The 21864-nt window shown below is 51.7% G+C and overlaps 1 protein-coding gene across 4 annotated transcripts in view; it reads left to right on the top strand.

Moving 5' to 3' along the window:
- The first annotated feature begins 13792 nt into the window (after positions 1–13792).
- Positions 13793–21864, top strand: part of PLEKHG4 (pleckstrin homology and RhoGEF domain containing G4) — an 86335-nt gene continuing 78263 nt past the window's right edge. For all 4 annotated transcript variants that reach the window (XM_082289926.1, XM_082289927.1, XM_082289924.1 and 1 more), the window contains exon 1: positions 13793–14052. In XM_082289926.1, coding sequence (XP_082146052.1) covers positions 14050–14052 — 3 coding nt within the window. In that variant the 5' untranslated portion in view covers positions 13793–14049. The remainder of the gene's footprint in view (positions 14053–21864) is intronic.

The following is a 21864-nucleotide window of genomic DNA, read 5'->3' on the forward strand; positions in this document are numbered from 1 at the left end:
GCACAGCCACCAGCATACTGGGAGCCCACATCTTCCCATGTCCTCTCTCCTTGCCAAAAATATATTTCAAAGGAGTCTGTTTCAGGTTATTCTGGGTCACAGGAGCCTCCTTGCATCGGTGTGTGCTGGTTTTGCTCTTCCCTTCATCTCCTGGTCTCTGCTTTTCCTGAAGGAGAGTAAATGTAGTTTACTTGACTCACAAGGTAGATGTTTGGCTTGTATTGAACCTGGCAACCACTATCACCCCCAGGTCCTTTTTGGCAGGGTGAAATGCAGCTCCTAGCCCTGTGAGCTTTGCACTGGCCCCTGTGGAAGCTCTTGCTCCTTGTGACATTCCCCAGCTGCCTTGCATCCCACTGGCAGTGCTGCTGGCTGAGCTGTGCTCTGCGTGCTGGACCTCAGTGCCAGCATCGCCTGCAGACACAATCGCCTTGGCAGTGCACCAGGCTGTGTGGGCCAGGTTGTTTCCTGGAAGAGGTGGGTCTGCAGCCTTTAGGTCCTCAGAGGAGGGAAAGCAGACATCTCAGCTTCAGGAAATGCTGGGGCTGGTTGCTGCTCTCTCATCTGGATATCTGAGCCTAGCAGCTAATATGTGTGCAGGCTCTCCATGCCAGCAGCTCGGAGCCCCTTCTTCCCACTCTCAACCCCAGCCTTGTTGTGAGCAGGGATGGTGGCTCCTTGTCAGTTTTTATTCTTGTACTCCACTCTCTGTATTTTACCTTAGAGTGTCCTGCCTGCACTGGACTGCTCTGATTCTTCCAGCATAGCACAGTCATCGCTTTCAGCCTAAAAATACTAAAGTGCTTCAGTGGAAAAACACAAGGAGTGGGCCAAACCACAAACACACGTGCCCAAACCTCTGCTTCTCCAGGACAGAGTAAGGCACAACCAGAGGAGCTGCTTGTCAGACTCTAACCCAGAACATACAGCCCTCTGACTGTTACTGTAAGCAACCCCATCCAAGAGCAGAGCTGTCATTTTGCACTCAGGCTTCTGTTTAGAGCCTGCCATTAAACATGCACCATTTTCCCACAGGCATGCATTTTTCCATCAGCTCCTCCAGTTCCTCTGTGGTACCAAAACTTGTGAAGTCAGCAGGGGATGTAAGGCAGCTCTAGCATCAGCTGTGTGGAAGAGCTGTGGGCAATGGGTTGGTGTTGGCCATCTTACAAGTGAGTCTTAAAATTGCCACATCACTTTTGCACAATGCACACTGGAGCATCAGGTAAATTTCAGACTGAAAGGGGTTTGGGAGGTCCATGGTCCAACCCCAGCTCCCTGCTGGTAGCAAAGCTAGAGCAGGTAGCTCAGAGCCCTGTCCCACTGGAATTGGAATGTCCCTGAAGATGGAGGTGTAAACTGTCCCTGTCCCAGAGCCACACCACAGCTACACCAGTCTTGCACAGAATTAATTTCTCCTTATGCCCAGTAAATATTTCCCCTGGGGCAGGTTGTCCCTGTTACCTCTTCTTCTTCCAAGTGTGTCTTTGGGAAGAGTTGGGCTGTGGTTTCTGTGCACCACCTTGTTGGTAGCTCCCCTCTGCCTTGTCTTCTTATAGCTGGTTCTCCCTGACATATATATGTGTATATTTTTACATATGTATATGTATATATATATATATATTCATTTGGGAAGCCCCAGATTGGAACTAGCACCCAGTTGTGTCTCACATGTACCAAGTCCAAGAAATAATAATTTTCTTGAACTTCCCAGCTTCATATTCTCCACTGCAGCAAGGGTGCTGTTGACTTACGTGTATGGTTGCTGATCTGCTCTGTTTCTGGAGCACTTCTGACACCCTCTTGGGAGGTTTTCACACTGCTTTGTACAGGCAGAAGCAGTGGGAAGCGAGTGAATAGGAGACAGCTCCTCACCTCTCACTCACACAAAGCATGGTAGAGGCTGTGGCCATGCTCATATTTTCATGGAGAACAGCAGGACGGCAAATGCAGAATTCAGGAGAGGTGTTCAGTCTGATCATATCTGTTACAAATATTTTGGAGACACATCAGTCTGTTCCTTGCTCCTGCCTCCTCATGTCCATCTGTCCAGGCATCCATCTCACATATGATCAGACTGAACACCTCCCCTGAATTCTGCATTTGCCTTCCCGCTCTTTGCACCTGAAGCAGCCATCCCTGCTCCCTGCATTCACTGGAAGCCTCCTCTGCCTGTTGGCGGAGGGAACAATTCGTTTTCCCTCCGGCATTACCTCCGGAGGGGGATGCCAGCCCTGACCCTGGTGTGCCCCGCTGCGCTGGCTGGTGAAGCCGTGCAGAAGTTGCTCGGCTGAGGGGATGCGAGCGGGCCGGGGCTGTGCCGCGAGTGGTGACGGAGCCGGGATCAGCCGGCAGCCGGGGCGGATAATGAGGAACAGATTCGCGCTGGGCAGTGGTTCCCATGCTGCGTTCCAGGGCAGAGCGGCCAGGATGGGAGAGTCTTTGTGCTCCGCGCTGCACCCCTCTGGCTCGCGTGGAGCCAGCCCCTCGGCTCCCCCGGGCGTCCCCGCCGGCTGCCGGCACTGAGCGGCCCCGAGCTCCCCGCAGGGCTCCGGACCCTCCCCAGCGGCTGTGCCACCCGTCGGGCTGCAGGGTGCCTTTCCCCAGAACAGCTGTGCAAGGGAACAGCGTGGACTGGCGGAGGACAGACAAGATCAGAGGGATCTTTAGGTCAGCAGGAACCGAGTGGGGTGATCCACACCTCCCTTCGTGGCTCAGACTTTCTTGCTATTCCCTGGAGGAGTAAACGAGAGTGTGGGAATCCCTGAGGACTGCGTGATGAGGTTGCTACTCCTGGGGATTTCTGCAGAACAGCCAGAGTGGAACCAACATGGTGGGGGCTTTGATTTTATGAGTACCCCAGATCCAAGAGTTGTGATCTTCCCTGCAGCCAGACACAGCTGTTCCTCATAGCCACTTGGAAGGCAAGGATCCCTGAAGAAGCCACCTGGGCTCCTCTCACCTCATCTTCTCCTGGCATCTGTGGCCACACATCCATGCTGTCCTGAAGGTAAATGAAATGTGTGGTGGGTTAGTTGGGGAGGGAGGGAGAGTGCTGAGGACACTCTGGGGAGGTGGTCTGGTCTACATCAGACCACAGGTCATCCTGAGCTTGTGGGCAACCCAGGAAGATGGTCTGGAAAGGCCACAGGGCACGGGTAGTGACCAAACTCTGCAGCAGCTGTGCTGTATTTGTGCTTTCCTCTGTCACAGCAATGCAGGGCAATCCCTGCCTGCACACAAGCTTTGCCTCCTGGAGCCCAGCTAAGCCCACGTTGTTCAAGTTGGAGAGCCATTTAAAGTGTTGCTTTGGCTACTGGGCTGGCTGGGGAGAAGCTGGCTTCTGGCTTACTGGTTGTGCACCCACCTGGGGCCTTGCTGTGTGTGGCTCCCTGGCAATTTTGGGTCTCTGAGGCTTTCACAGGCAGCTGGATGAGTTGCAGTCTCAGAGCTGCCCCGAGAGCTCTCCTGTAGGCATGGCTGGCACTGAGACCATGTGAGTATCACTTGTGCAGCAGTTACCCCTTCCAGATTTCTCCTGGACATTTGGGTCATGCCTGCTCTCTCAGAAATCCCAGCCTCCCAATTCTCTTCTCTACCACGTATGTGCGTGTAGGTACACCTATTTTCACGAGACATCCCTACCCTCTTCTATTTATGGAGAAAGCTGGCAAAAGCTTCAGAAATGTACCCCAGAAAGACAGAAAAATAAATAAAAAGGAAACAACTATGAAAGCTAATAAGTTTTCCCATATTGTGGTGTGGGGCTGGCTGATGGGAACCGGCCAGTGCAGGAGCACCAGCCACATGTGCTGGGATGGAACGGCTGTGGAGCAAGCAGGTGGGACAGGTTGCTGCCGGACAGTTAATCCATGATCCCTGCTAGACTCACTCCGATCTTTGCTTTATTCTGCTAGGGAATAGATAGAACTGTTATAAATATTTAACTTTTTTTTTTTCCTTAGTAAAAATAGCTTTAGAGGCAAACAGGAAATTACAGACTGAGGAGTGCAGTGAAGAGGGGAAAAAATCAGGCAGTTACCTCGCTGCGCTTGGATTTGTCTATAAATACAGCTCCCGTGGGGTGTCGTTTGCCCAAAGGCAACCAAACCGGCCCCAAAGCGGTGGCGGACGGGGGTGTAGGGGAGCATGTTCCCTCCGGCGGGGCTCGGAGCGGGGCTCGGAGCGGGGCTCGGAGCAGGGCCCGGCGCGGGCGGGCACCGAGCCCGGAGCGCGGCGGGAGGAGCGGAGCGCTGCCCAGCGCCGCCGGCAGGTGTCGCCCTCGCCGAGGCCTCGGCCCGGCCCCCCGCCAAGATGGCGGCCGCGCCCCCTCAGGGAGCCCCCGGCGGGGCGGGCGCGGCTCAAAGGACCCGGGGGTTCCGTGACGGGGTAGTCTTAAGGGAAAAGACGATATACATGTGGTAGTTTCAGGCCTCCTTTGGTGTGCCAGCCCAAGCTGCTGCCCAGCTCCCTCCCGCTCTCCTGATGGCGGGTGTGATGTGCAGGTTCAGTCACCAGCTCACGTTCTTTCTCAGACAGCTTCATCTCCCCCAGCAGCAAACGCTGGCAGGGGTTGCAAAACATGACCCAAAAACTAAAGCAGGGGCTGCAAAACAAAAAGGCTTTTTTTTCTGTGACGGTGGTGAGACACTGGAACATGCTGCCTAGGGAGGTTGTAGTTGTCCCAGCCCTGGAAGTGTTCAAAGCCAGGTCGGATAAAGCCTTGAGCACTCTGTCTACTGGGAGGTGTCCCTGCCCATGGCAAGGGGGTTAGGACAGAATGGTCTTTAATGTCCATTCCAACTTCTTAACATTGTATGCATAAAGAAAAAAAAGCAGCAAAGAACACACACTTGGACCCGTGTGTTTCTGTGGTGGGGAGGAAGCTCTTGACCTGCTTGTCCCTCCTCCCTCAGCTCCTCCAAAGGCTCATGGCCCCAGTCTAACAGTCCTGTATGAACCCCAGAAGGGTCTAAGCCTCCTTGAACCTTCCCATGGCTGCTTGGTAGCTGGCCTTACCCTGTCCCGGTTTGGGAGCAGAGATCCTCTCTGCAAGGAGGAAGAGAGCAGCAACATTATGGAAGAAGGGCAAGTGAGAGGGAGAGAGGACAGATTGGTGACAGGAGGCAGGAGCCCTCCACCCTGCCCGTCTGAAGGGGAAGCTGCTCATCTCCTTCAGGAGACACATTGTTATGGCTGCTGATAGCATCGAATGACACTGTTTCCTGCCGGTGCTCTCCAGGCCTGGTGCCAGGGAGGGGAGGTGCCCACCCCAGCTGGAACCAGGCTCACAGCATGTCAGTCATGTGCCGCTTCCCAGTGCTTCCTCTACCTCCAGCTCACACTGGGAACAAAGGGTCCCTGGTACAGCAGCTATGATCCACGACACACCACCTCCTCACTGTGCCCTGTGTCCCACCTACTCTGTGCTCCCGCCTGGCATCCTTGCTGTAGGCATTCCCTGAGGTTCACTCCTCTAATTGCCAGCTGTGGATGTTCCATGGCAGACTGCTCCTATCCCTGTCAAACCAGCCCTTCCCAGTGGCATATAAGGAGCCTTCTCAGTGCTCTGGATCTGCAGTCAGCAGAGTTTGCTCTAGACTCCCCTGGGGGGAAGACCCTGACCCCAAACTGCTCTTTGCCCACTGCAGTGTGACTGAACGCCAGCCTGAAACCTTGCTGAGCTGCTGGAGGACTGAGATCTTTCCCCTTTGCTACCAGCTGGGCCTGGCTAGAGGGGGACAAAGCAGGTCTCTTCTGTACCTGGGGAAACTGTCAGACCCTGAGCAGGTTGTCATTCCCCTATTGGAAATACCAGTCGCATTAAAGGTACTTTGAGAAGCACCTGGAGGACTCACAGTGGGACTGCTTGAGTTCAGTGGGCAGCACAGCCCAGCTGTGACAGGTAGCATGACAGCTGGTCCCAGGGAACGCCCATGCAGCTCTATAAGGCACTGACTGGAGCTGGAGATGCATCTTGGGGCTATTGCTCTGCCCCAGGGAGTGCTGAGCTAACTTAGCTGCTTCTCTACCTGCCTGCCTGCCTGCCTGCTCTGGAGGACTAAACTGCAGGCAGGTGAGAACTTTCCTTCTCTCTGGAAACATTCTGCCATGGGAGAATGGTTTGCAAGAGCTGCTGGGATCTGCTGGGTAGAGGCTCTGCAAATGCTGGCTGTAAGTGTGGGGTTTGGGGGGTTGGAGGGGCTGGATGGGAGCTTGGCAGAGTGGGCACCCAGGGGAATAGCAGTTCTGGGGGTCAAAACTTCTGGATCAGAGTCCCTGACTCTTGCCCCAGGTAGGACCTGGGAGCTGGCCCTGTCTCTGCAAACTGTGGAGCAGAGACTGCAGTGGTCAGAGTGGGAGTGCCTGCTCGCCTGGTTAGAGTGGCCAGCCCTGCCTCCTGGAAGGGCATAGTTGGATTTAGGTTGGTTTTGGGGAGAGAAGGGATGTGTCTCCAGATCAGAAGTGTGTCCCAGCTCTTGTCTGATATGGTTGGTGCTCGGTGGCATCCTCCAAGGGATGTACCCACTTCTCTTGGTGTGGGCTGGGCAAGTGTCTTATGGGTGCTGGTTGCTCAGGCATGAGCTGGGCACACAGCAGGGACACCAGAGGGGGGCTCCTGGTGGTGTGGAGCCATGGAGGAGGGGGGTGTCTGTCTGTCATCACAACACTTACTCTGCCAAGCAGACCTGGAAAGAGGAGCAGGCCCTGGCAGCTGTGACTGAGGATGGAATTTGCAGTGGTGTGTGACCCTGTGTTCCACGACTCCCTTGTCTGTGGGAGAGGGGCCGGGGCAGGAAGGGTGTGGGTGCCTGCTGGCACGTCTAGCTCAGAGGTGAGCGTGCTGTCTCAGAGAGTACAGTAAACATGTGCTGTGGGGCTAAAAGGCATGCAACATCGCTGCCAGGAGAAAAGGTAAACAGATGACTCTTCTGTGCCATTAAATACGTGGGACCTGGACAGAGATGGTTTTAGGTTGCTCTTCAGAAAAAGCTGACCTGTTCTTCTGTTCAGAGATTGTGGTGAGTTTTGAAGCAACAATCCTGAAACCACAGCTGGATTTCTAAGCCAAGAGCACTTTGTTCTCAGGGAAGGCAGGCAGTGCCTAAACTCTGGGGGAGACAGACAAGTAGCTCCTCTTAAACCATTTAAGCTCTCTTGACTCCACATTCACAGAGGTGTGTCCCTGCCTGGTTCTGTGTCCTACAGGCTCTTGGAGGGGGCGGGTTGGGATATTTTTTCCAGTATGGTCACATCCTGCCAACCAGTGCACCTACCTAGTACTCAAAGCACCAGAATGCTGAGACCCAGCACCCAAGAGGGGAGTCCACTGCAGTGGGGAAACACCTCAGGGTGTGGGTGCACTGGGATGGTGTCTGATTCGGCAGGCTGGGTTTCCATCCAAGCTCTGCTCCCATCTGTGCTGGCTGCATTCATGACTTCAAGGAGAAGTCTCTGGAGACTGTTGTAGAGGCATTAACCCAAGAGTGGCATGCAGTGTGGCCACTTCATAAGGCCTGGGGGCACCTCTGTGTGTCCCCTCCCTGGCCCAAACTTAAAGGAGCCCAAAGCTGCTCAGACTGAGATGGGTGTCTTGGGTGAGTGCAGAAGCAGGGCTTTGTCCTGGGGACTCTGGCAGTGATTGATGGCAGCTGAGCCAGAACCTGGGGCACTTGGGGATGCCTGGATCTAGTCTGACCAGCAAGTACTCTGCATGTATTGAGTCCAGCTGGCTTGTCTGGGAAGACACTGTGTGTCATCAAACCGTGCCTTCATATCTGGGCAGAGGCTGTAAGGCTGATAGTCCCCTTGCATTGCTTCTCTGAGGGACTGCACACTATGAACTTGGACTTAGAATCACAGAATGGTTTGGGTTGTAAGGGACCTCAGAATTCCAACCCCCCAGCCATGGTCAGGAATGCTACCCACTAGACCAGGTTTCTCAAAGCCCTGTCCAGTCTGGCCTTGAACACTTCCAGGGATGGGGCATCCACAGCTTTTCTGGGCAACCTGAGCCAGTGCCTCGCCATCCTTTGAGTAAAGAATTTCTTCCTAATACCTAATCTAAATCTCTTCTCTTTTAGCTTAAAACCACTCCTCCTTGTCCTATCACTCTCTGCCCGCAGAAAAACTTCTCTCTCTTTTATTTTTGTAAGCTTCCTTTAGGTACTGGAAAGGGGCTCTAAGATCTCTCCAAAGCCTTCTCTGCTGCAGGCTGAACAGTTCTAATTCTCTCAGCCTGTCCTCATAGAAGAGGTGCTCCAGTCCTAGGATCATCTTTGTGGCCTCCTCTGGACCTGCTCTAACAGGTCCATGTCATTCCTGAGGCTAAGGACCCCCCCCCGACCTGGATGCAGTACTCCAAGGCAGGTCTCATGAGGGTAGAGGGGGAGAATCACCTCTCTCAATATGTCCTGCAGCCAGCCTGACATGTGAATTAAAAAAAAAATATATATTCCTCTCTCTTCTTTCCCTTGAGGCACACATGGGTATTTGAGCCCCCCAAGTGGGACAGTCCTGATTTCTGTCCCCACAAAATTCCTCCTGTGAGGCTTCCTGATAGTTAACTGCAGGCCACGGTTGCACGTGGCACTGAACAACATCTTGAATTGACCTAGTAATTGAGTTGCTTCTGTTCCTTCAGATGGTGAGCGTGACCAGCTGTTATGTAGTCTCTCCTTCAGTCCTTCTGGGAAATCACACCATGATTATATTTCTGGCTTAAGAAATTTTTTTCCCTAATCAGACTGGGCCTCACAAAGAGGTTGCCACTTAGCAGTAATTACTTGCTTTAGAAGCAGAATGTCTCCTGAGGATTGCAAATAGCGGATTATCAAATTAATTAGTTAAACCAAGATGTGCTTTTGTGAAGCCGAGACCTGCTTTACTTGTGATCTGAAATAAAGGTTTAAATGTTATTAAACTGTGTACAACCCATTCTTGTCTCCCTAGTGAGGAGAGAAAGTTAGTTCTTTCCTGAAGTGTAGTTGGTACAAAGGGCTGCTTGCAGCTCTACTTGCTGCAGCACTTGCTGCCTTTCTTTCACAAACCCTGTTTTGAGTAAAATCTATCACTGGTTTTAAGGCTTGTTCTGGATGGGGTCTAACACTGCTTCTTGGTGGCTTCCCTGTTTTGTAGGCTGCTAAGTGGAAGGAATATAGGGTTGGAGTTGGACTTCAGTGATCCTTGTGGATCCCTTCCAAGTTAGGATATTCTATGGTGGCTCATGGTGGAGAGCTCGGTGGGATGGTAACACACCTTTCCTTTCAGGGTACAGCCTAATCCATTGGATATCTGCATTGGATATCTGTGGACATGGGAGCTGGTGGAGAACCCCAGCCTGGTGATGAGATGTCTGGAGGTAGATTCAGAGACATCCACTTATCAATGGGTTAGCAGGAGCCATAGATCCTGGAGTAGTGCTCTGACACAGCCCTTTCCCAGGCTTTCCGTTCCCTCGGAAGTCTCTGTGGCCATAGGAGGTTCCCTGTGTTGTGCCAAGGACTGCACCACTGATCACTCTAAGCTAACATGGAGCTCATGGAGGTATTTCCCTAAGAGCTGCTGGCCACAGTAATGTAATCATCCTGCTAACATCCATATTGCACAACTTCCCCTAGGTCAGGAGATGTCCTTATCTGGCATCTAAAACATCTGTCTTGTGTTGTTTCCAGCATAACTAAATCCTATTCATAAAAGAATTGACCATTTCCTGATTTGCACAACTGGAAATAAGCAGAACTCTGCTAAGTGTTGGCTCAAAGGCAGAGGTCCATTCCCTGCCTCCTACCTCTGTCTGTGCTCTCTCCCAGCTCTAGGCTGTGGTACTGCTTTAGGCACTTGAGAAATACTGCAACTCCAGAAACCAGATCCAGGAAAGGAGAAAGGAAGAGAGGGGAAAGAGATGAGGGTCCAAAGTTAGAACCTCTGAAATTTTCAGAACAGTTGTACTGACCCCTCTTCCACCTCCTTTTCTTTCAACTCTGGGGAGGCCCCACAGCCTTCCTAATCTCAGTGTTTGCTGCCTTTTGCTATAATTCACCTCTGGGACAGGCTATGCTTAGCAATAGTCAGCTGCTGCTGAAGGTGGGTACCAAAGCAGCTCCCTTGGTGTAAAATTGCCCCTCAGTCCACACAAAGGACCTGGGTCTGCTGGATGGGAAGCTGGGGCACCTAGGTCTCTGCCAGCATGGATGACAGCAGCCTTTTGCAGTGACTTCAGCAATTAAACCAACCCTGAGGAACGCGCAGGCCTCGCGCAAGAGCGAGGAGCTGCCCCTGCGAGGAGACAGAGTGACACTGTGCTGGGAACAAACGCAGCATTGTTGTCAGCCTCAGTCAAGAGGGGCTTTTTAACACCCACTGAAGTGCTGGCTACAGCTGTCTCCCATGTGCTTGTGTGGGAAATGGATCTACAATGCAGAAGAGGGAAAGGCCACTTTGCAATTAAAAAAAAAATGGAAACTGTATTAGGATCCAGCCATGAGTAAACAGCAGTGCGATGTTCCCCTTAGCGCTGTGCCATGGCACAGGAAATCACGTCACTGCCTCCGACTGGGATGGGGGTGAGCTGAACTCAGGCTCTTCAGCCTGGAAATCCGTATGGGGGAAGGTGCTCCTGAGCTTTAAGTGCAGCGTAGAAAAGGGAGGAGGTGTGAGATTGGGCTCTAAGCTGCTCTTGTGTTTGACAGCCTCTATAAATGGCACCGCCGATTTCCCTGCATCTTTCTGAGTGGTGCTGGCTTGAGAGCTTGTGGAGAGCTTTCTTTTGTCATGGAAAATGGGATAGGAACAAGGCTCTGAGTACTTATGTGGTGCCTTCCTCATCTGTGTATGGGGATGCTGCAAGCTCCTACACCGCTTTTCTCTTTCTGTGAGAAAAGTGTCACTTTTCTCTTTCTGGCTATCAAAGAGCTGGAATTAGGTGGCTTGACAGTGTCTTACCTGCTAACTCAGAACTAAAAGAGATGACAACCTTGTGCTCCCAGGCCTGTGCAAGCCACCTGAAGGACTGAGGAAAGCCAAAAGCTGCTCACCCTGGATCTGCTGCCAAAGGTCTGGGTGTAGGAAACTTGACCGGTTCAGTAACAGCATGGGAGCAGGTTCTCTGCTCCAACCCCTTCATCCCCATGGGCTCTGGGGATGTCCCAGCAATGGCTCTGCATTGCCCTTTGTGCTGCCTGGGGAGTACATGACTCTGTTTCAAAGGTGAGGTAGCTCTTGGCTTGTGTAGTAGCCCCTCTGAAGGAGCAGGAGCTTTGGCCTGCAACTGGAATAGCCCCAAAGAGCCCAGGCTTGGTACCCTGGCTGCTGATAGCCAGACTCTTTTGAGACTTCAGATGTCTTCTTGGAGATGGGTCCCTCTGCAGACTCCAGGGTAGTTGCAGTGACCTGTTTGCTGGATAAAAATAGTTGTGTGCAAGGATGGGGCAATCACACATGGTATAATTTTTGGGGTTGTCCTGTGCAGAACAATGAATTGTATCTGATCATTGTGGGTCCCTCCTAGCTCGGGATTTCTCTATGATTCTACAATTTGGGTTAGCCCTGAGCAGCCACGGCCTCTTGAAAGGAAACCTACATGTAATACTGCAGTTGTAGAAACAGCAGGGACATTTCAATAAAACATTTGGATGTGAGAGGCATGTTGGATCTCTTCTACCTCCTTTTATTCTGTGATGGGGATACACCTCCAACAGAAATAGCCTGGTACTTCTGACAGCACAAAGCTTGTCATGGCCAGTCATGTGCGTGCTGCAGAGACATCGCTCTTGGTGCTCCCTCCTCTCTGGGAGTGGGCCAGTCCCTAGGGAAAGTCCCAGCACCTGCAGGAAGATATTGCAAAGGTTAGCCAAATGTAGCCATGCTCATTGCCTGGGAGGTGTGCTGGGGGAATAGATGAAGGGCAAAGCTGCTCTGCAAATGTAGCCTATGCAGACCCTGAAAGTTGTGGTCAGAGGCTCTGCTGGGGAAGTATGCCAGGCTCCTCATCCTCCTGATATGAACATGAGGGGGAAAGAAAGGCTCTCTTGCATCCACAGACAAGATATAAGATCTCAAATTAGTTGTTGCAGATGACAACTAGGTTGTGCCTGCGCTGGGTTGTTAATACTTGTTGAGGTGGCAGGGATGCTCTCCTTCACCCAGTTTGGCATTAGCAACTGCAGTCACCTGACATGGACACTGCCTACAGAGGCAGTGCTGCTGTGGGGAGAAGGTGACAGGCTGTTTGAGGTCATGGAGGAGCCTCTAACAGCACAGGCTGTTTGCAAGGCAAGTGCTGAACAGTGAGGCAGCTGCTCAGCTCTGGTCACTGTCACAGCCCCTTTTAGGAGGACATCTCTTTGGCTTAAGGAAAGCAAACTGCAACCCTGCAGGGACTGTCATCCAGCCTTGCTGCCAATAGGAAATGCAGCAGCACACCAAGCAGCTGGTGGATTGAATGGTTGGCTTTGGGGCTGCTCAAACTTCCAGCTGCTGGTTAAGTCTGGAAACTTGTGATGAGGCCATCATATGCATAGGGTTTTAGGACAAATTGTTGGCAGTCCCGTCTGGGAGAGGAATATCTGAAGGTGGTCTTGAGCTGGACTAGTTCGCATGGCCTCTGCTGCTGGCCCTGTGGAACAGGGTTTGGGAAGGCTGTGGGACTCTGCCCCTTGAGCCAAGGCAGCAGAAGTGTTGGTAGCAGTTGTTCCAGCTTCAGCAGGCAAGTACCCTTTGCAGAACTTGACACTGAAAAGGAAGGGTCTGTGCCCAGCTCCAGGGAGGAGAGGAGATGTCCATGCAGGAGAAGGAGATGTCTTCCCTTCTGCTGTAGGTCCTCACATCCTGCCTGAGTCACCCTGTCTCTTAGGATGGATTGGTTTGTGTGACCTCTCCCACAAGTGGGGACAAACAATTTCCAGCACTGTGAACTCCTTGATGGAGGGTCAGTCCCAACCGAGGCTGCTGAGACCCTGCACTGCTCAGGCTGAGGAGGCAGTTTCTGGTCCCAGGCCCTGCATCTCGTGCCCAGGGCTCTAAGGTTTTGCCTGTGTGTCACTTCCCGCCCTGCTTCCCGTTACACAAAGCCTTTGTGTGTCAGCAGATCCTGGGATGCCCCGCGGCACCTGCCTCTCTCCTCTCTCTCCGCCTCTGTGGCTCTGCCCTTTCCCGTTGTCACTTCTGGAGGCCGCTGCCTGCCTGTTTGGTGACCTTCCCCACTGCTCGGGCAGTATTTTGGCCCCTGGCCATCTTAAACAATTAATGGAGGGGTGGAGAAACTTGCCGCGTTAAATTACTTCCTCCTTTGGGAGGGGGTGAGGTCTCCACATCTCTCGCCCGATCCCAATGCAGTTTGTTGCTGTTGCCTGAAGCGGTCACTGCTTTCTGTTTTCCTTCTAGAAGTCAGAAAAACAGTATTTCAGAGCGATCTCCCTGTACTTCTCGGCATTTTACTTAACCTGCAGCGGTGCCTCAGGATCTCGTGGAGTTGAGAAACTTCTCTGGACTTAGAGAAAAACAAGCCGAGAGGAGGCGAGGGGGGAGGATTTTGCTGGAAACCTCTTTGGGAAGCTGGAGACCTTCTCGGGATGCCTGCCTTATTCTCCTCTAGCAGTTCTTTAGATCTTCCCGGGCGAAGGCAGCTCCCTGCCACGACGCGTCTGCATTAAGCAGGTCTGTGCGGCGGGCCAGGCGCTCTGAGGGACGCGGACAGCAGCGATGCCGTCAGGAGCAGCCCGGGAGCGCTTCTGGCTCTGCCGGTGTCTGTAAGGTCCCCGCAGGGCTGGGGGATGCGGCACCCTGCTCTCGCTGTGCCCCTCTGCCGTCTAGCGCTGGAGTTGGCTGTCAGAGAAACCTTCGAGGTCCCCTGCTCAGCCCCGGTAGTGTCATGAGTTAGATTAGTTGGAGCTGTGCTGGGGGCGGTGAGGGCTTGGATTACAGTCCAGAACTCAAAGTGCTTCGGTGGTTCACGTCGGAGGGGAGAGGAGACGCCCCGTCGCACACATGGAGGAAAAAGAGAAAAAACGCTGTCTTTGGAAGTGAGGGGGAATAAAGGAGGCCAGGAACATGGTAAGGAAATCTCTGCGAAGGGCTCTTGCCCTGGGCACGAGCAGGGCTGTGCGGGATGAAGCTGCTATCGGGGCAGCCCGCCCGGAGCCAGCGCACGGCGCTAATGCCGCGAGTGGGAAACAGCTCTTTTGGCATTTCCCATTACTCGAGTGGCACACTGCACTCTTGGTGCCAGTCCTGGGCGGTGGTTGCAGGGACACGGACTTCTTGTTGGCACTGACCCCTGCGAGGTGCCTATCGGGGTACAGCGCTGGAACGAGAAGCTGGGATGGGTCAGTTCCGGCAGAGCCTTCTCTTTTGTGCTGCCTGGATGCTGGGCTCTCCTCCTGCCCTCACTCTTTGCCAATCCTGCTCTGTGGCTGTGGGCATTGACCTCTTGCAGAGCCTTTTCTCCTGCCCAGGGTGGGCATCCAGAGAATCCCTGGAGCTGGGCACAGACCCTTCCTTTTCAGTGTCAAGTTCTGCACGTGGGGATCCTTGTTTGGAGAGGGGAAAGGATGGTGAGCCCAGTGGGCAGCAGAGCACCCAGACTCCCTGGGAGTGGCTGCAGGGCCATCCCCTGCCCAGCCACACTGGCACTGCCCTGCAAACAGAGGTGCCCAGCCCTGGGCTGTCAGCGGCTGGAGGGATTGCTGGCCCTGTGGTGACATCCCACTGAGCACCAGTCAGCTTTGGATGGTTTGCTCCTAGGTTCAGGCTGAGATCCATGTACCCAGCAGCCCCAAATCTCCTGGAGGTGTCCTGCTATGTCATGGGCCACTTCCCCACAGCAAAGGGAACAAAGTCCATGAGGGGGACAAACAGCTTGCGTTGCTGCTGTGCCTGGCAGTGACTCGCTCTTTCTTAACAGTTCAGCTTCTGAGTCTGGAGAAACCTGGCTTTAATTGAAGGATGAATTGACCAACTTCTGCCTTCTGCAAGCTGAGCTAAGTTTATAGACCCATGTCTTTTTCCTTTGCCACCCTCCAGCTCCTCTGCAGAGAATCCTGTGGGGCTCTTTACCCTCACGTGCCTGTCAGAGCTATGGTATACTCTCCTCTGCCATCCTTCTGTGGAGGCCTACAGGCATCTCATTTCTACTTCTCCACCCCAGTCAGAAGACCTCTTTCCCTCACTCCATGCCTAGTGTGTTCCCGGCAATTTTTGGTCTATGCAGTTTATATTATGAAGTTGAAATTTAAGGAGGGCACTGTTTGGGGTTGTGCAGGGTTGGTGCCATCCCTTGTAGTCCCATGGGCTGCATTTTGCCATATGGGCTGGAGCAGTGCTTGTGAAACTCTGCCCTGGGAGGCCTGAGGCAGAGACTGGCTGCTGCTACCCTGCTCTTTCAAGTTGGAGCTGTCTTTCTGATTCCCAAGTGCTTCAGCCCCAGTTCAGGTCCTCCTTGATGTTGTTTTAATGTGTGATGCAAAAGCTGTCAAGCCAGAGGCCTTTGTGTGGAGCAGTCCAGATGGTTGGGCATTCAAGGACCACATATCACTGCTGAGGAGGGATTGTGTGCCTCTCAGGTGCTGAGTGCAGCTGGAAGGAATAGGAACCAGAGGCCAAGCTGCACCAGACTCAGCAATGAGTGCAGGCCACATTGTGGACACCTCTGGCCCATGGCAGGTGTCTGTTCTCAATGTTGTGGTAGACCAAGCTGCATTTTGGGAGGTGCATTTCTGTGCACCACTAAGTTGTGATGGTAGCTCCAAGCTGTTCTGACGGACTTGAGTTTTTTGTGTCCTGGTAAATCAAGCAAACCCTGCAGGCAAAAGATTTGGATCTCAGTGAATGTGTGTCAGTCTGCTGGCTTGCAGGAGACCTTCCATGGCCTCCAGCAGTCTGCAGGACTCTTAGAGACTTGGCTCCTGATGGATGTCTGGCAAGGCACAACTGCTGGCTGCCCTGCTCTGTGTGAGGCAAGTGATTCCTCTTCATGGGGTTTCAGTGTTAGAGCTGATGTGTGTATGGGTATGTAGGGTTGTGGCAGCTGGGAGATGCCCAAAGCACCAAATGGGTGAGACACATTGGGCCAAAGTAGCCCACCTCCACTAGAATTGACTTCTGCAGCTGCAAAAATGCCGTAGTGAGAGCAAGGCAGGAGCCTGGCTGGGCTCTGTCTATCTTGCTCACCCATCATGGCTTTTGTGACTTGGGATCTATCTTCCTTCCCTGGTATTCCCAGGATTCACCTTTCCTGGTGCTTCCTGCAGAGAAACTCTGGTGGCACCTCTATGCTGGTAGGAGAGAGGATGGGTTTCAGCAGAAAATAGGGTCTTTTATCCTCCAGTTATGTCTTCTTCCAGGGTGGGAAGGAAATGAGTCTGGGAATCACAAAGAGCTTTAAGCATTGGGGATCTTCTTTCTTTATTTCTGTGCCAAAACCATGAGCAAGATGTTGGAACACAGACAAAGTCCAGAGACATAATCCTGAGCACATGGAAGCAGTTTGAAAGCACCTCCTCTGGGGTAACAAGGTTGACAACTTGCATTTTGCCTAGCCTCTTTTTAAACGTACTGGGCAGGTGAACATGCTGTTCATTGTAACAATAAAAATAATGGCTAAATGCAAGTGACAGGCCAGCTGCATCCAGGTATCTCCACACAGGAATTGCCAAATGTATTCTAGTACCACATAGGAATGCAAGACAGCAGATGCTTACGGTGAGACAACACAGGTGTCCAAGGAGGACTCTATGCTGAATGTCAGCACAAATTTTCTGAAAACCAGCATCCTGTAGCATAACCCCCTCTGGCAGTGCTGCTGGCCACCTACTCCTGTGGGCAGTCGGCTCTGAGGGCATACCTTGCTAGCAGAAGAGATCATAACATGAGAGCCTTTTCAGCATTTTGTGGCTGGTCACTTCAGACAAGATAGCCAGCATGTCTGCCTCTAAATTCTAGAGCACAGGCACAGTACTCAGCTCACAGAGCCTCATTTTCTAGTTGCATCTCAAATGTAACCCTGTCTGCAACCAATCTGTGTAAAACCTGAAACATCCTACAGGCTGTGCACAGCCTTAACCTGAGCATTGGTGCTGAGTGTGGGTGGAAGTCACATCACAGGGGCTAGAGGCTTCTTTAGCACTCAAGTGTTGAAAAAAATCTCTGTTGAAACAATCAAGGTGTCTTCTGCAGAAAGTATAAACTGAACCCACCTGTAGGCACTCGTACCAGAGCACTTTTTGTTCCTGTTCTTGGCTGTCTATGCATGATGGAACCCCCTGTTCCAGTCCTGCAGAGATCAATGTAGCCAAGGTCTGAAAAAGTGAGTAGTAGCACCGGGACCAGGTATGTTGCTGACTGAAGAGCAGTAAAAAGCAAGGAGAGCTTGCCAGGGTAAAGCTGCCCACTTCTGGCCATGGGATGCTCTGTGGTTTTTGCACTACTCATAGCTGGTTTGCAGCTCAGAGAAGTGAGTGGACATGCCCTTGTTGATTCTGAAGGTTAGACCATGCTAGTACCTCTCTGCCACACCAAGTGCTTCATCTCTGTTGGCTGGCTTAGTCTTTCATTAAAATATTACCAAAAAAGGGGGCCTTTCTTGTGGTAAGTGCTGGTTTCATACGTATCCTATTTTTTGCATCACTGGACACCAAGCTGAAACTTCCAAGATCAAAGCAGCACAGAATAAATCTGAAAGTCTTTCTGTCTGCTCAGATTTGCCATCCTGCTATCTGCCTGGGAAGCCCAGGATGAACCCTTGCCTCAGCTGGTGCAACCAGCCACTGATTTGAATGGAATCAAACAGCTCAGCTAAAGAGAAGACTTGCATGTGCTTCTCCTGGACACTGGTGGATGTGGTAATGTCTGTGGGGCATTATGGTCACCTGCAATGGGGCACACTGCTGTGGCCGGGTGGTGGTTTGCATGCTGTAGAGAAGGAAAGCTGCTGGAGTTCTGGTGACCTTAGCTAGGTGTCCACCTTGAGCTTTGCAGCCTGTTTTAGGTGTGGCGGAGGCTTCCTGAGCAGGTTCCTTCAGGAGGATACCTTCCCTGAGGCTGCTTGTCAAATCTCAGTGCCTCCCAACAAAACCCCAGCGTTGCTGAGCCTTGAACATGGTTAAAGGACATGGGTTATTTGCTGTCTGTTGTCATCTTGCTGAATACATTTACCTTTTGAACAAGGTCCCTCTCATATGCTCAGGAGGCTGGTATGCAGACCCGTTAATGGATCAAGGGGAAAAATGCCTGTGGATGTATTCTCCTTTGTGTTTGGGCTTATAACCACCCACGTTTTGGCATACGTCCCTTCTGTGCACAAAGATCTTTTAGAAATTGCTAGTTAAATCTCCACCCTCCTTTGATATGTATGGAAATAATGGGACACGTGAGACTGTTTTCTGTTTGGGAAAAAAAAATCTATAAAGGGAGTAGCTTTAAAAGCCTGTGTTCACCCCTTTCTAACTCGGGAGTTTAATGAAAGAAATGCCCTGAATTTATGACTGATTTACTTAGCTTTCTGGGAAGCATGCATTTAGTGCTGTATCCAAATATAGGGGAAATGTTTTCATCTGAATCTGTCTCAGGTTTGCTGCTTAGGGGCAGGAGGAGAACTTGAGCACACGTGTCTGTTCCCCAGTGAGCTCAGAGAGTCTTGGAACAAATCTTGGTCCCTCTGACCAGGAACATTTCTCCCTTCTTCAGCACAGACTGATGCTTCTTGTAGTGGCCATGGCTGAGCTGGCATAGCCATGGATATCTCTGAGCTGCCTGCTCTGTCCTTCTGGCTCATCCTTCCTCACAGCCTCTTCCTAAGACGCATCTGATCACTGCTACTGGATGCTTTCTCCTGTCAATGGTGTGCAGGGATGTGCTCCTCCAAGGAAGGTCCTTCTGCACCTACTGTTTTCTCATGCACTCAGCCATCCCCTCCTGGAATTGCATCTCTGCTTCAGAGCAGTTTCTGTCCCTCTCTGACACAGCAGGACTTGTATTTCATGAGCACATGGTAACACAGTGTGTTTAAGGCGAAAAGGAACTATGGCTCATCTGTTATGGGATATTGGGACCATAGAGTGTTACCTAGCTCCCATATGGAGTCTGGGAGCTCTTTAACTAAAACTGGATCGTTTTTCTGTGGCATCCACCCTCAATTATGGAGGTTGCAAAACATGGAGAATCCACCAGCCCCTATGGGAATCTGTCCAGCAGCTCGTGCACCTTGCAAAGGGAAGGGGTGAGATCTGAACGTGAGTCCAGAATGTATGTATGCAACACTGGCACAGAACGAATAATCTAAATACTGACCCCATGAAGATCGTTTTTGGCACTCATCAGCTGGCCTGATGAAGGATTATCATTTTCTTTTTGAGTACAGGCGGCTGCCCATCTGCTTGTAAGAAGCCCCCAGATGGGTGTCTGAACACAAGGGGTTGGCTGTGGCCTAATACCTCTGACTAAAAGGTGTTAAAATGAGCTGACCTGTTTGGTGAAGAATTTACTTAGTGTATTTTATAGCTGGCTGGTATAAAGAAATCTCTCATCTGCCTGGAGTGCCCTATTAGTTGGTACCCATTAGACAGAAATGAGAAAGGGCACAACATGCTGCTGCTTGGGTTGGTTTGCCAGATGGATGCCAATGCCTGAAGTTGAGGGCAGAGCAAGTGCTGTCACTAATAATACAGTGAATGAGCTCGAGCAATTTCTTTTGTTGGATAGCAGAGAGAAAGGTTTTTAGTGCACTTGCAGAAAGAGCCCTATAAAGAAAGGGAGTTGGCTGCAATGTCTCAGGACTTGTATAGAAGTGGCCTGTGAAATTCTTGGCTCTGTCTGTGATATCTAACAGGATTTAGCAAGCCTTGTCTGAGCCTGTTGTAGGAAAATGACATTTGGAATGTGGAGGTCCTTGGCTGGACTGTGGCATATGGTGCCACGGCCAGAGTGTCGGTGCCCAAGGCAGGGCAGCCTGTGCAGTCTGGCAGTGGGAGCGAAGAGGCGAGCTCCAGGCAGTCTCGAGGAGGTGGGAAGGTGCACATGGCTAACAACGGGCAGTCAAACTGTGGCTGCCAGTGCTCAGGCTCTTCCAGCATGAGTCTGTTGCTGGGAAGGTTGTTCTAAAAGTACCCAAAGCTTTGTATCACATGGAGTACAACCTGGTTAATTAATTGCGTTATTAGAGCTATGCCAGTGATATTTAAAAAAAAAAAAAAAAATCTGTGCTTAGACAGTTATTTCAGATTAAGGACTTAATCCCTTGATTAAACTAAAACAGATTAAGCTGGTGTCCAGCTGTAGGATGATGTTTTAAACACAACTCTTCTCATCCACTTGCAGGGCCTTGCTTCAGCTGGAAGATGTCTGTTTAAGGACAGGGCTTTGACCTGTTCACTCAGCTGCCCTTTAAACACCTATATCATCTCCTTGATCTATTTCTAATAGAAAGTAACTGGTCTTTGAGAGCAGGGCTCATGTGTTGCTATGGATAAGACCTACCTCCTGCTCAGTACATTGAGAACTCCTTTGGGAGCAAGACATGTCCCTGTGAGGAAATGCTTATCTCCATTTCCCAGTTCTTCTTCTCTCTGACTAAAAGACAACTTTTTTGGATTGTGGGTCACTCCCACTTTGGCCCCTTTAATCTTCAGCAGTTGTCAGCAGCTCTTCTGATGTGTTGGATGTTGCACAGACAAAGGAGAAAGTTACAAGCTCTCTTCCAGAAAAGCTGGAGTACAAAAACCTGAAGGGTAGAGGGGAGTAATGTGAATTAGGGGGAAGGTGCTGTATTAGACCCAAGTAAATAGGGGTCTTGTGAGCTGGGGAGCAGGCTCAGGTGACCGGTCATGTTCCATATGATAATGCCTGTGTTGGGCCACCTGCAGTGTGGTGCAGAGCTAGGGATGTACCTGAACTAGGCTGCCTCTGCTGCCTGCTATTCCCTGCCTTTTGCTCCAGTGTAAGGACAGCATTGCTGTAGCCGTGCACTCCAAAGCTCAAAGCTCACAGGAGGTCATGCTTCACTTTCAAATCAACCTGGGGCGTCCCTCTTGAGTGAAAACAAACCAAGCCTGAGCTCGGGGAGCACCCAGCTTTGGGCCTGCCTTTCCCCAAGCTGCGCACGCCCAGACCTACAGCATGCGCAGAACAGGGACCTCGGAGCTGAAAAGCAAATACATCATTTTCCCCTTTGTTTAATTAAATGAAAGATCATGAGTTAATCGCTTCCAAGCGCTTGTTTTCCTGCAGTGCCTGGAATGATAATCCTGTGTGCTGCCCAGTAGGAGCTGCTTTGGCTGCCGCAACCGCGTCAACACAGAGTAGGGCTGGGAGAACAGAGGGAGGCATCTGGAAATGATTCTCTCAGCTCTGTCTGCAGAGCACCACTCCCTGTAAAGCTGTAGGAGCTGGTTCATCCACAGGCTGTGGAGCAGTCTTGCCTGCCCCAGTGACAGGGGAGCTGAGCTAGGCTACAGCCATGCCCCCTCTGCAAGGGATGCCATGGCAGCATGCAGAAAGCAGCTTGCTTTTGGAGGTACAGCCCTTCAGCAAAGCTGGCCTGGGTGAGGCTGTAAACACTTGCCTCCCAAGTGGAACTGGGTGCTGTGCTTTTCTCCCTGGAAAGCCTAAAACAATAGCCCAAAGAGCAGGTAGAGCTGTTCTTGGTTATCTCACAGGAAGGTGGTGGAATTACAGGAGTGGGAATGCCTACCTTTACAGCTGCACCACTTAATAATACATTATTTTATCCAGAGGAAGGCAGGGTGCCGAAGGCAAGCGCCCTCTCTCAGCCTCCCCCTGAGCCTCAGAGCGAGCAGCAGAGGGGGGAGCTGGCACTTGCTCTGGGAAGATTTTTCTCTCTTGAACTCATTGCCGCTGTGATTAGAACAGCTC

Source organism: Coloeus monedula (genome assembly GCF_965178545.1).
Source record: "Coloeus monedula genome assembly, chromosome: 13".
Lineage (NCBI taxonomy): Eukaryota > Metazoa > Chordata > Aves > Passeriformes > Corvidae > Coloeus > Coloeus monedula.